Source organism: Mixophyes fleayi, chromosome 8, assembly GCF_038048845.1.
Source record: "Mixophyes fleayi isolate aMixFle1 chromosome 8, aMixFle1.hap1, whole genome shotgun sequence".
Taxonomy (NCBI): Eukaryota; Metazoa; Chordata; class Amphibia; order Anura; family Limnodynastidae; genus Mixophyes; species Mixophyes fleayi.
This window is the reverse complement of record NC_134409.1, coordinates 7,318,993-7,333,329: the sequence shown is the minus strand read 5'-3', so window position 1 is coordinate 7,333,329 and position 14,337 is coordinate 7,318,993. Positions and strand designations below refer to the sequence as shown.

Sequence of the window (14,337 nt, the reverse complement as noted above, 5' to 3'; positions counted from 1 at the left end):
ATACCTTTATGGACAGAACCATACGAGCAGCATGTAACAGCTAAGGGCATTTAAGTCCATCTTTTCCGAGCTGTCTGCATTTTCTTACAAACCAATTAAATGTCTCGGCTATTAATTTTGAAGGGGTCAGCAGTATCATGGATTTATTAAGGGAGGGGGCTGGTATTGTGACAAGTTGCATTGACTATAGAAGCCCCCCCCCCCCCCCCCCCCCGTTTCCCACCTCTTGAAGCTGCTGACAGATGAAACTGATAGTTAGATGGATACAGGAGGCTCGGTCCCCTCAGCCCAATCCAAACTTAATGTCATTTCACCAAGTCAGATGACAGAGTTTACTAAGGGTCAGTTCAGATAGAAGACTAACGCTTCCCACAGTATTATAGGTCACTACAAGTTATTATCTGTGGGGGATTAGGCAGCGACATCCTGCAAATGTCTGAGAACACAAACATTACGTTTCTGCATACGATGATTAAAAAGCAATGTTCAAACTCACACTTTCTACTCCAGCTTCTATCAGAAGTAAAGTGTAATTGAATATTCTTTTTAAGCAATAAATTACACACCCCATAGAGGTGACCCACTTAAAATGGGTCAGCAAGTAGAAAAAGATTTCTTGCCAATCCTTCACCTGCACTCCCCCAAGCCGTCACCTGCACTCCCCGAATCCTTCACCTGCACTCCCCGAATCCGTCACCTGCACTCCCCCAATCCTTCACCTGCGCTCCCCCAATCCGTCACCTGCACTCCCCCAATCCTTCACCTGCGCTCCCCAAGCTGTCACCTGCACTCGCCCAAGCCGTCACCTGTACTCACCCAAGATGTCACCTGTACTCACCCAATACTTCACCTGCACTCCCCCAAGATGTCACCTGTACTCACCCAATACTTCACCTGCACTCCCCCAAGCCGTCACCTGCACTCCCCCAATCCTTCACCTGCACTCCCCCAAGCTGTCACCTGCACTCACCCAATACTTCACCTGCACTCCGCCAAGCCATCACCTGCACTCCCCCAAGCTGTCACCCGCACTCCCCCAAGCCGTCACCCGCACTCACCCAATCTTTCACCTGCACTCCCCCAAGCTGTCACCTGCACTCACCCAATACTTCACCTGCACTCCGCCAAGCCATCACCTGCACTCCGCCAAGCCATCACCTGCACTCCCCCAAGCTGTCACCCGCACTCCCCCAATACTTCACCTGCACTCCCCCAATCCTTCACCTGTGTTCCCCAAGCTGTCACCCGCACTCCCCCAAGCCGTCACCTGCACTCCCCCCAAGCCGTCACCCGCACTCACCCAATCCTTCACCTGCACTCCGCCAAGCAATCACCTGCACTCGCCCCAAGCTGTCACCCGCACTCCCCCCAAGCCATCACCCGCACTCCCCCAAGCCGTCACCTGCACTCCCCCAAGCCGTCACCCGCACTCACCCAATCCTTCACCTGCACTCCCCCAATCCTTCACCTGTGTTCCCCAAGCTGTCACCTGCACTCCCCCCAAGCTGTCACCCGCACTCCCCCCAAGCTGTCACCTGCACTCCCCCAAGCCGTCACCTGCACTCCCCCCAATACTTCACCTGCACTCCGCCAAGCCATCACCTGCACTCCCCCAAGCTGTCACCCGCACTCCCCCAAGCCGTCACCCGCACTCACCCAATCCTTCACCTGCACTCCCCCAAGCTGTCACCTGCACTCACCCAATACTTCACCTGCACTCCGCCAAGCCATCACCTGCACTCCCCCAAGCTGTCACCCGCACTCCCCCAATACTTCACCTGCACTCCCCCAATCCTTCACCTGTGTTCCCCAAGCTGTCACCCGCACTCCCCCAAGCCGTCACCTGCACTTCCCCCAAGCCGTCACCCGCACTCACCCAATCCTTCACCTGCACTCCGCCAAGCAATCACCTGCACTCGCCCCAAGCTGTCACCCGCACTCCCCCCAAGCCATCACCCGCACTCCCCCAAGCCGTCACCTGCACTTCCCCAAGCCGTCACCCGCACTCCGCCAAGCCATCACCCGCACTCCCCCAAGCCGTCACCTGCACTCCCCCAAGCCGTCACCCGCACTCACCCAATCCTTCACCTGCACTCCCCCAATCCTTCACCTGTGTTCCCCAAGCTGTCACCTGCACTCCCCCTAAGCTGTCACCCGCACTCCCCCCAAGCTGTCACCCGCACTCCCCCAAGCCGTCACCTGCACTCCCCCCAAGCCGTCACCCGCACTCACCCAATCCGTCACCTGTACTCCCCCAAGCCGTCACCTGCACTCCCCCAATCCTTCACCTGCGCTCACCCAATCCTTCACCTGCACTCCCCCAAGCCATCACCTGCACTCCCCCAAGCCGTCACCTGCACTCCCCCAAGCCATCACCCGCACTCACCCAATCCTTCACCTGCGCTCACCCAATCCTTCACCTGCACTCCCCCAAGCCGTCACCTGCACTCGCCAAAGCCGTCACCTGCACTCCCCCCAAGCCGTCACCCGCACTCACCCAATCCTTCACCCGCACTCACCCAATCCTTCACCTGCACTCCGCCAAGCCATCACCTGCACTCCCCCAAGCCGTCACCCGCACTCACCCAATCCTTCACCTGCGCTCACCCAATCCTTCACCTGCACTCCCCCAAGCCGTCACCTGCACTCGCCCAAGCCGTCACCTGCACTCCCCCCAAGCCGTCACCCGCACTCACCCAATCCTTCACCCTCACTCACCCAATCCTTCACCTGCACTTCGCCAAGCCATCACCTGCACTCCCCCAAGCCGTCACCCGCACTCACCCAATCCTTCACCTGCACTCCCCCAATCCTTCACCTGTGTTCCCCAAGCCGTCACCTGCACTCCCCCCAAGCTGTCACCCGCACTCCCCCAAGCCGTCACCTGCACTCCCCCCAAGCCGTCACCCGCACTCACCCAATCCTTCACCTGTACTCCCCCAAGCCGTCACCTGCACTCCCCCAATCCTTCACCTGCGCTCACCCAATCCTTCACCTGCACTCCCCCAAGCCGTCACCTGCACTCCCCCAAGCCGTCACCTGCACTCCCCCAAGCCGTCACCCGCACTCACCCAATCCTTCACCCGCACTCACCCAATCCTTCACCTGCGCTCACCCAATCCTTCATCTGCACTCCCCCAAGCCGTCACCTGCACTCGCCAAAGCCGTCACCTGCACTCCCCCCAAGCCGTCACCCGCACTCACCCAATCCTTCACCCGCACTCACCCAATCCTTCACCTGCACTCCGCCAAGCCATCACCTGCACTCCCCCAAGCCGTCACCCGCGCTCACCCAATCCTTCACCTGCGCTCACCCAATCCTTCACCTGCACTCCCCCAAGCCGTCACCTGCACTCGCCCAAGCCGTCACCTGCACTCCCCCCAAGCCGTCACCCGCACTCACCCAATCCTTCACCCTCACTCACCCAATCCTTCACCTGCACTCCGCCAAGCCATCACCTGCACTCCCCCAAGCCGTCACCCGCACTCACCCAATCCTTCACCTGCACTCCCCCAATCCTTCACCTGTGTTCCCCAAGCCGTCACCTGCACTCCCCCCAAGCTGTCACCCGCACTCCCCCAAGCCGTCACCTGCACTCCCCCCAAGCCGTCACCCGCACTCACCCAATCCTTCACCTGTACTCCCCCAAGCCGTCACCTGCACTCCCCCAATCCTTCACCTGCGCTCACCCAATCCTTCACCTGCACTCCCCCAAGCCGTCACCTGCACTCCGCCAAGCCATCACCTGCACTCCCCCAAGCCGTCACCCGCACTCACCCAATCCTTCACCTGCACTCCCCCAATCCTTCACCTGTGTTCCCCAAGCCGTCACCTGCACTCCCCCCAAGCTGTCACCCGCACTCCCCCAAGCCGTCACCTGCACTCCCCCCAAGCCGTCACCCGCACTCACCCAATCCTTCACCTGCACTCCGCCAAGCCATCACCTGCACTCCCCCAAGCCGTCACCCGCACTTACCCAATCCTTCACCTGCACTCCCCCAATCCTTCACCTGTGTTCCCCAAGCCGTCACCTGCACTCCCCCCAAGCTGTCACCCGCACTCCCCCAAGCCGTCACCTGCACTCCCCCCAAGCCGTCACCCGCACTCACCCAATCCTTCACCCGTACTCCCCCAAGCCGTCACCTGCACTCCCCCAATCCTTCACCTGCGCTCACCCAATCCTTCACCTGCACTCCCCCAAGCCGTCACCTGCACTCCCCCAATCCTTCACCTGCACTCCCCCCAAGCCGTCACCCGCACTCACCCAATCCTTCACCTGTACTCCCCCAAGCCGTCACCTGCACTCCCCCAATCCTTCACCTGCGCTCACCCAATCCTTCACCTGCACTCCCCCAAGCCGTCACCTGCACTCCCCCAATCCTTCACCTGCACTCGCCCAAGCCGTCACCTGCACTCGCCCAAGCCGTCACCTGCACTCCCCCAATCCTTCACCTGCACTCCCCCAAGCCGTCACCTGCACTCCCCCAATCCTTCACCTGTACTCCCCCAAGCCGTCACCAACACTCCCCTCAAGCCGTCACCTGCACTCCCCCAGGTGGTCACCCGCACTCCCACAAGCCGTCACCTGCGCTCACCCAATCCTTCACCTGTACTCCCCCAAGCCGTCACCAACACTCCCCCAGGTGGTCACCCGCACTCCCCCAGGTGGTCACCCGCACTCCCACAAGCCGTCACCTGCACTCCCCCAGGTGGTCACCCGCACTCCCACAAGCCGTCACCTGCACTCCCACAAGCCCTCACCTGTACTCCCCCAAGCCGACAACTGCACTCCCCTAAGCCTAAACCTGAGCTCCTGTGGCTCCTTCCGCTTTATACCCCATTGGTCATTGTCTCTGCTTTATGACCTGTTGGCCCCAGCTTTTATTCTCCACCTTATGCCCCGCCAGGTTCCACCACAAGCCCAATCTCTTATTGAATAATGGGTGAAGCTCAGCGGGTCTGTAAACAGGGAAGAAGACTGAACTTTATTTTATACTTTGCCCAGACTGGGCAACTTCACATCCTGTGACCTCCTGGGCACAACAAAGGGAGGTCACGAAGCAACAGGAGGAAGAACATGAAGTCTTCACCGCACAGTCTACCTCCATCCTCCGAGGAAAGAGCAGCGTAGTTCCAGCTTACGTCAGTAAAGCCGGGTAAGGGATGTTTGGGCAGGTCCAGTTAGGTATCATTTGTGGCTACACTTACACATGTGGACAGACGTTCTCTGTTATAGGGCACAACATCACCCACAAGTTACTTTAGATCGTCAGATTCCTTGTTATAGCTTTTACCACATTTATCTTACATTAAAATGCTGCAGATACGTTATTACAGATTGATGCAATTTGTGACTACACATATTGTTTCAATTTGTTACTAAATTTAAGTATAATGTGAGGCACATTTGAAGGTTAGAGGGTCACATCAGGTGACTGGTTTATACGCAGCTATCTATACAGGACGGGGTAGTTTAAGCCTCTCCCCCCCCCCCCCCCCTCCTGCTCCTCCCATCCTCAATGGTGCTTAAAGTGCACCTTTCAGCTACACATGCTGGCAGCCATTATATGGGCAGTACCATTAGACACTAGCTGGGGGTTTAGTGCTGCCTCACTTATATAGATTTAATGCACAAAATTGTCTGCCTCTACAATGAGGACCTGTCACCGCTATTAAGAACAAGTCCCAGCTCCCAGTCCTCACATTTCACTGGTGTAGAATACGACTGTAGAGCAGGGGAGTGGCAGTGGCCTTCATTAGCATACTAGACGTGCTGCTTTGTATGTTAACTGGCTCAATGAGCTTACTACACAGCCTGAAGAGAATACTGATTTCTGGAGCTCAAGCCCCTGATCTCTGAATGAGGTTTGAGGTATCTGTGTGGTTACTACTTCTATGAATATCCGGTGTGATTAGGATGACTCTGGTTTTCCTGCTTTCAACATCCTGTTAGATGAATGCAAAGCGATCAATGGTTTTATACTTCTGCATTATAACTTGTGTGGGGTGCAGGGAAGAGGAATTTCGCAAAACTTTATTTCAACAATATAATAAAGTCACGAAATGCAGGTAACATTGTAGTCACCTATGAACTTATTTTGACTTTTTTTTTTGACAGCTTGGAACATACTCAAATCCACCTCCAGTTATAAAATGAGAGAAAGCCTTGTGTAATGTCAGTGTAACAGAACTGATTATTTACTGTTACACCATACTCATTGTGTAACACTGCATTACATTACAGCAAACGTCTGCCCCAGGGCTCATAGGGAAAGATTCAGGCTTTTAATAGGTTCTTTGGGGGAGGAGGGGGATGTTAGGGGTAGGACTTCACTTTAACAAGAAACTAAATTAATAAAATATACAGCTCTCTACAATGCAAACACATATATGTCAACAACACACATTAAACTCAGTCTATAGTAACCTTGACCTGAAATAGTTTATAGCTTACTACAAAAGTGCAAGGGTCTTATAATTAAGAATGGTTTGACTCAGTACTACCACCTGTTGGCTACAAGTGATACTGCAAGAAATTGTCTTATTTTTGTAAGAGTCTCTGAGATGTTATCAGACACTTTGCTGAACACCACTGATAGAAAGATGGAGGAATGAAGAGCTGTGAGTTAGCCCTACATTTAATGTCGTCAGTGGTAAAGTCACAAAAAAATGAATTGGGATGATAACCAACAAATTAATGGTCTGTAACAATGTTCTGTTGATAATTCGCACAGGGGCCAGAGGATCAAAATACATAAATAAATGCACAACTAATACCATTTCCTACATTAAAGGTTTTAAAGAGTAGCCAATTAAAAGCAGTTTCCTCCGTCAGACAACATTAGTGTATCAGATCATATACGCCCTTCTGCAACTGTAACTAAATGCATTGATTTATTTTTCTTACTTCCCTCTCTGCTTTTCACCAAAGCATATATATCATCTAGGCACAGTTCTGTTGCCTTTGGTTACGATACAGAGCTGCTCCCTGGAGACACTTGCAAACAATGAACAGAGTACAGCTAAACTGCGCGGTATCTTACAGCAATGGAGATAAACAACTGACTAGTAGATATATCGGCCTTGGTGAAGAGCACAGAGGGCAGCTGAAAGTTGGTTTGCAGAAAAGCCAATAAATGAAAGTCGTGTGATGGTAAAAAGCCTCTTTTCAAACAAGCAGACAATGGTTAACGTAAGAAATGCACAGATAGAAGCCTTCTGTGGTACTTTAATGAAACCTTTCCATATAATAGTGTCAATTTGTATCATTGATGGATTAATGGGCTTGTTCCCAGTCTAAGGATACATAACATTGTGTTCTGTTATCACAATAATTATATGAAATTAAGTTCTGAAGACATCTGTGTAATTGAAAATGTTCCCTAAGGCGATGTACAGGTTCTGGGCGACTCCTGTCATTATGGAGTCATTTACAATCCTTGGTTAGAGAATCGAGTCAGGAAGTTTCAGGAGCTGAACGTCAGGTGTTAATATTGTCAAAGAGCAGCTACAGCGACGTTCTGTTCTCTCCTGTCCAAAACTAGTCACACTTAGCTCTGTTCCCTCTTCATGTGTTACAGTCTATTATAGCAAACTTCCCTCTGAGTCAGTGGAAGGAAAGTGGGGCGCGGATATGGTGGCGCTAATTTATTTTACTGATGTAGCAAAGTCCCTGTTGAACGGAAAGAGTCTCCGGAATTAAATGGAGATGTTCCTCTACAACTATATTGTGGTTTGTTAAAAAAACCCAAAAAAAAAACCAACCTTTTTCCTATAACGAGTTCCTATTTTTACAGCGCTTGTAATTAATCGTCTGTGGCTCTTAAGTCAACATTAAATAAGTTGGAAAGATCTTTTTGTTTAAGTTGTATCCTTCTTTCATTGTACAGAGTTTTTGTATCAAAGTTTCCAAAAGTAAATCAGAAATAAAACCCTGTATGAAAACAAGCTGCTTTAAGGTTCCCTGCTACTGGCTGGTAGGGCATGCTGAAACTTCTAGTTCCTCAGCAGCTGCAAAGCCGTTAGTGTGCCAACGCATCTGGGCATACAGTCTCAACAAGTGATTTGCAGCAGTAATACGTGTCTGAAGAGTGGACACATAATTACAGTTGTTAAAAGAATGAATAAAACAAATATTAAATTCCTCAGCCAGAACCCCTCCCTTGTACAGTTCAGTAGTTGTACGGAACTATTGGCGAGCCTTAATCAAAGGTCGTCCAGATTCCTGTTAACGATACCGTAACATTTGATTTACTGACAGCAATGTTCTAGGGACATTAAACGGGTGCACCAGCAATTAATTTGCACAAACACAGAAGGAAAACAAACTTTTACACTTTCATTGTGGTTTTAATACGTAATTAACACATGGATTAAAGGGGAGAACAGCCTGAATAGCAGCCTAGTTGCAATATTAACACATAGCATTCTTGATAAAATCAGTTATGAAGTCGTACATCCACCCACACTGTTTTGTACTATAACACCTGAAGCATTATTTCAATTATCTGTTGGTGGGGGCTGTCTTGTGGGCTGAATGCCCTGTATATGCTCAATCAGAGCCAATGTGCTGAAATCTACACTGTGTCCTAGAGTTTGATGATGTCACAGAGATGTTCTCATACTCTCATTAATACTCATGAATATTGATACCAGTTTATCGTGTAGCTGTGTGTAGGTGACTGGTTTGCTGTAAGTGCCAATGAAAAAAGGAGCACCTTGATGGCACTGGTCATGTCTGCACAGTGTCAGTTATATATACACAGCATGCCGCACGTTTCACCTTTTTTTCACCTCAAATGGACGGAAATCTATGTCAATGCATAAAAAAAGCTTTTGAGTGTATTTGCAGCAGGCAAAAGGCATGAAAAACTCTGAATGTGCCGTGTGAGGACAGCTGATACCAATGTTTCATCTCAATCTCACCAACACGTTTTACAGACTAACTTTATTACAATTATCTGCTCCCATTCTCAAACTTTGTTTTCCAATTGTGATAGTGAATTAAAAAGAAAACAAACCTCAATTCTATAACTCCCAACAGTAAAAAAGTACAAAACGGGGACAAAATAATCAACACAGTTCTGTCAAAATGGGGGAGGGGTAATTGTTTGGGGTAACTGAATACAGTTAGGTAGATAGAGAAAACATGAGCTGAATGTGAACCAGTTACGTTGGGTCAAGGTGGAAATACATCACTGTTACCTGTATTCAGTATTCATTGATGCTTTAGTAAGTAATCTCAGCCTATGTTCTCTAGTACACTAAATAAAATAACAAGTTTGACTGAAGAGCTTGACACCATAATCTTCCTGAATCAGGAGCCTCACATAACTATTTTGTGCCGCTGGGGGACCCTGCTCCTTCCACTATATAACTCTCAGTCTGTGGCTCCCTGATGCCTCCATTCCCCTCCTCACATCATGTTACTGCCCCTGTCACATGCAGCCCTGTCCTCACTGACACATCACTCATCTCCTGATATACTCTGTGCTGCTGGGGGACCCTGCTCCTTCCACTATATAACTCTCAGTATGTGGCTTCCTGCTGCCTCCATTCCCCTCCTCACATCATGTCACTGCCCTGTCACATGCAGCCCTGTCCTCACTAACACATCACTCATCTCCTGATATACTCTGTGCTGCTGGGGACCCTGCTCCTTCCACTATATAACTCTCAGTCTGTGGCTTCCTGCTGCTTCCATTCCCCTCCTCACATCATGTCACTGCCCCTGTCACATGCAGCCCTGTCCTCACTAATACATCACTCATCTTCTGATATACTCTGTGCTGCTGGGGGACCCTGCTCCTCCCATTATATAACTCTCAGTCTGTGGCTTCCTGCTGCCTCCATTCCCCTCCTAACATCATGTCACTGCCCCTGTCACATGCAGCCCTGTCCTCACTAACACATCACTCATCTCCTGATATACTATGTGCTGCTGGAGGACCCTGCTCCTTCCACTATATAACTCTCAGTCTGTGGCTTCCTGATGCCTCCATTCCCCTCCTCACATCATGTCACTGCCCTGTCACATGCAGCCCTGTCCTCACTGACACATCACTCATCTCCTGATATACTCTGTGCTGCTATGGACCCTGCTCCTTCCACTATATAACTCTCAGTCTGTGGCTTCCTGCTGCCTCCATTCCTCACATCATGTCACTGCCCCTGTCACATGCAGCCCTGTCCTCACTAACACATCACTCATCTCCTGATATACTCTGTGCTGCTGGGGACCCTGCTCCTTCCACTATATAACTCTCAGTCTGTGGCTCCCTGATGCCTCCATTCCCCTCCTCACATCATGTCACTACCCCTGTCACATGCAGCCCTGTCCTCACTAACACGGCACTCATCTCCTGATATACTCTGTGCTGCTGGGGGACCCTGCTCCTTCCACTATATAACTCTCAGCCACATAATCACCAGTGGACAGGTTACTGCTTCCCACAAAGTCAGACAACTTGTCTCCTGAAATAGTCTGTGCTGCTGTGATGATCTTGCTGGCGACCAGTTGTTCGATCCCCACACAGTGAGGACGTGCAGGAGATGACAACTGAATGTTCACCAGCAAAAGCATCAGGCATCTCAATCTGTGTATTTACACCTAGATCTCTACTGACTCTCATGGCTATACAGATATAGATGGCAGTGTTTGCGCAGGACCAACGTATACACCACCAGGAGGCAGGCGATTGGGATGCGGTTCGGAAGTGTCCTCCTATAAGGTGCTCAGACCAAACTCACCTTATAAACCACTGAATGATGTTTGCGGGATGTTTTGTTCACACTGCGCCCCAGCTTCAATACAAAACCGTCCATCGAGTTAAACTCGTGTTCACTGACCACTAACTGCCATATGTACCCTACGAATGAACCTTTCTCTTCTACGCCACAGAACTGCAGCGGTTTTATACTAACCAGCGTAAAAGAAAAGAAAAGAGTAACCTCAAAGATGAAAGCAGCCAAACATAAACAAAGCATTAAAGAAACACACAGAGGGAACGTAGACGATATTCCCAGAGCTAACATTACATCGCGTACACAATTATATTATATATCCAGAACCAGATGTATAAACTTACGCAACCTCTAGAAGTTCAAAAAAACACATTTGTTATTAGTATATAAAATATAAACCAACCACAATTTAAAAAGAAAAGAAAAGAAAACACTGCAGGTTACCCCGTATATGCAGGAATAGTAGCCAGAAACATACATAATAAATACATTTATATATATATTATTAATGAGCAATGTTAAGAGATTAACTATGCTGCAAAACTGTAATAATGATAATAATATCATGTTTTATTTATATAGCACCAACGTATTCTGTACAGTCCGATAAATATTATTTTTGTTTATTTATAGGAAGCCACAACATTCCGCAGCGCTGTACAGTGGGGGGGATTCCCCAATTATTTATAATTAGGTGTCAGCAGAAATGTGGAAAACAAAATTGAGTTTCCTATCACAACAGGAATGTTTAATTATAATTGACTGTGTTTAGAGTGTGTTTAAATAGGGTCTGAACTCCTTATTGTATTCAATAATCAGATTTTGCTCATCCATATATCCTAAATTTTGAAGTGGGCAGGTACACAGCAAACTGTAGCCAATCAGGTCTTTTGGAATGTTCAAAGCTGAATAAATGAGTGACCTGTACATTAATGTGGGGATATTGCTGCATGTGGCAGAGGCAGTGACATGATGTGAGGAGGGAAGCTGGAAGCCACAGACTGAGAGTTATATAGTGGAAGGAGCAGGGTCCCCCAGCAGCACAGAGTATATCAGGAGATGAGTGATGTGTTAGTGAGGACAGGGCTGCATGTGACAGGGACAGTGACATGATGTGAGGAGGGGAATGGAGGCAGCAGGAAGCCACAGACTGAGAGTTATATAGTGGAAGGAGCAGGGTCCATAGCAGCACAGAGTATATCAGGAGATGAGTGATGTGTCAGTGAGGACAGGGCTGCATGTGACAGGGCAGTGACATGATGTGAGGAGGGGAATGGAGGCATCAGGAAGCCACAGACTGAGAGTTATATAGTGGAAGGAGCAAGGACTTCCAGCTGGATAGAACTGGGAAGATTGTGGTGTCAAACGCACCTCTGTATGAAACACTTTTCATATATCCAACTGTTTATAAATGGATTACAATCTATATGGCAGGAAGCAGAAATTGTGGTCCTTCAGTGATACAGCAGCATTTTGCCTTATTTAGACACCCAAGTGAATCCGGCATCACCAACTCCCTATACACATACGACTATGTACGCAGACATCACAAACATTTAGCGTTCTGTGAGGGAACTTACCTGAATGGATGTGAAATCCCCTGATGCGCAGGCTCCGAGGATGGCAGCGCCCACAAGGACAGACTCCACCTCCCTGGATAAGATGACTGGCAGGCCTACACACAACAGACACACACTTTCCATCAGAGTCCAATTGCTGTTATTTATTTTTTTAATCTACAGTTTAATTTTTGTTTGTGCAATTTGTTTTTATTGAGATATTTAAGGAATATAAACAGCAAATGAAGGAAAACTCAAGAACAGAATCATGTAAAGACTTCACAGTCCATCAACCACTAAGTTTAATTTATTTTATCTTATCAAAACATTGTAAACTGATGACTCGACTCATCCACATAAAATATTTTCTTTTGTACCCTTTCAAAAAAATCAAAGCCCAGAAAGGGTCACTAAAACTAAGTTTCATTTTGAAGGCCTCCTTGGGAAATGCACTAATATAAGTACAATTGTGTCATAACGTACCCTGCCAATGTGTCAGGTGATTCAATTTTCAAAACAATACAAAACAAAGTGTCTCAGTGATGTCACTGGTTCCAAGTGATGTGATAGGCGGAAATCTCAGTGATGTCACTGGTACCTAGTGAAGTGATAGGCTGCATTCTCAGTGATGTCACTGTTTCCTAGTGAATGGATAGGCTGCAATCTCAGTGATGTCACTGGCACCTAGTGAACTGATAGGCTGCAATCTCAGTGATGTCACTGGTTCCTAGTGACTGGATAGGCTGCATTCTCAGTGATGTCACTGGTTCCTAGTGACTGGATAGGCTGCATTCTCAGTGATGTCACTGGTTCCTAGTGACTGGATAGGCTACATTCTCAGTGATGTCACTGACTCCTAGTGAAGTGATAGGCTGCATTCTCAGTGATGTCACTGGTTCCTACTGAATGGATAGGCTGCATTCTAAGTGATGTCACTGGTTCCTAGTGAATAGATTGGCTGCATTCTCAGTGATGTCACTGGTTCCTAGTGAATGGATTGGCTGCATTTTCAGTGATGTCACTGGTTCCTAGTGAAGTGATAAGCTACATATATGGACATAGGCTCAACCCAAAAATTTGCTGTCTACTCTGTGTTTGCAGACAGTGGGTAAAATGTAACACTTTACAATTTAAAATGTATAAGATAACCCTGTGATCTTGAGGGAAGTGTTTGTTACAAGCATAACAGGAGTCACACAGAGTCTATAATGGTTGATAATAAAGAGCAATATGTGTAACCGCTTATGTAGGTATGATTATTGTGTGTTAGACGTGTGTAATACTTCTGAATAAAGTTCAAGCTTTATCCGGCATTTCTATGAGTGTTACTTAAGGAATGAAATTGGATACCAGGAGAAAGGGGGAGAGACAAATATTATAACCATATAATAGCCGGCGTTATCCTGAGATACTTACAGACTGACCCTCTCTTGTATCACCCTCCTTCCCAACCGCAACAAATTTCACTGATTCTATCTAGTACGTAGTGTCTGGAGCTCATTAAGTGCCATCATTGGGACTTCACGCTACACTGCCATTACACACCACGGACAAACATGATTTGCCTTTGTAAATACCTAGTGAATCACTGAGCATCATTTAACTCCAATGACCTATAACGCCAAGGAAATTATTTTCACAGAAGCAGCTTCTAATTAATCAGGACAACAACGCTGTACTGTACTTAAAGGTTTAATGAGCTCTTTGAAAAATTAGGAAAATGTCTATTGGCCTTTGACTTAAAAGGCGATGACATCATCAACAGGCGGCGCAGACAAGGTCACTAAACAATGGCGCGCTAGGCAGGTGCAGGTTGTGACCACACTGTATAAATGTAACGGCTTAATACCTGCTCAGCTCAGACGCGTTGTGTCTGCTCTCTGCTTTCATGTCCACAGACATAAATTCAGGAGCCGTTCAGGCACAAACCACAGCTGCAGAAATCTGTATTAATGTTTTATCGCTGCCTCTGTATTGGGTGGTGCCGAGGACATTAATGGGAAAATATTTATAGGCCATTATATTCAAGGAACA

The 14,337-nt window shown here is 48.2% G+C and overlaps 1 protein-coding gene across 5 annotated transcripts in view; it reads right to left on the bottom strand.

The window, feature by feature from the left end:
* Nucleotides 1–14,337, bottom strand: part of FGGY (FGGY carbohydrate kinase domain containing) — a 158,737-nt gene that overhangs the window by 16,835 nt on the left and 127,565 nt on the right. For all 5 annotated transcript variants that reach the window (XM_075181756.1, XM_075181757.1, XM_075181758.1 and 2 more), the window contains one exon: nucleotides 12,325–12,419. In XM_075181756.1, the coding sequence (XP_075037857.1) occupies nucleotides 12,325–12,419 (95 nt within the window). The remainder of the gene's footprint in view (nucleotides 1–12,324; nucleotides 12,420–14,337) is intronic.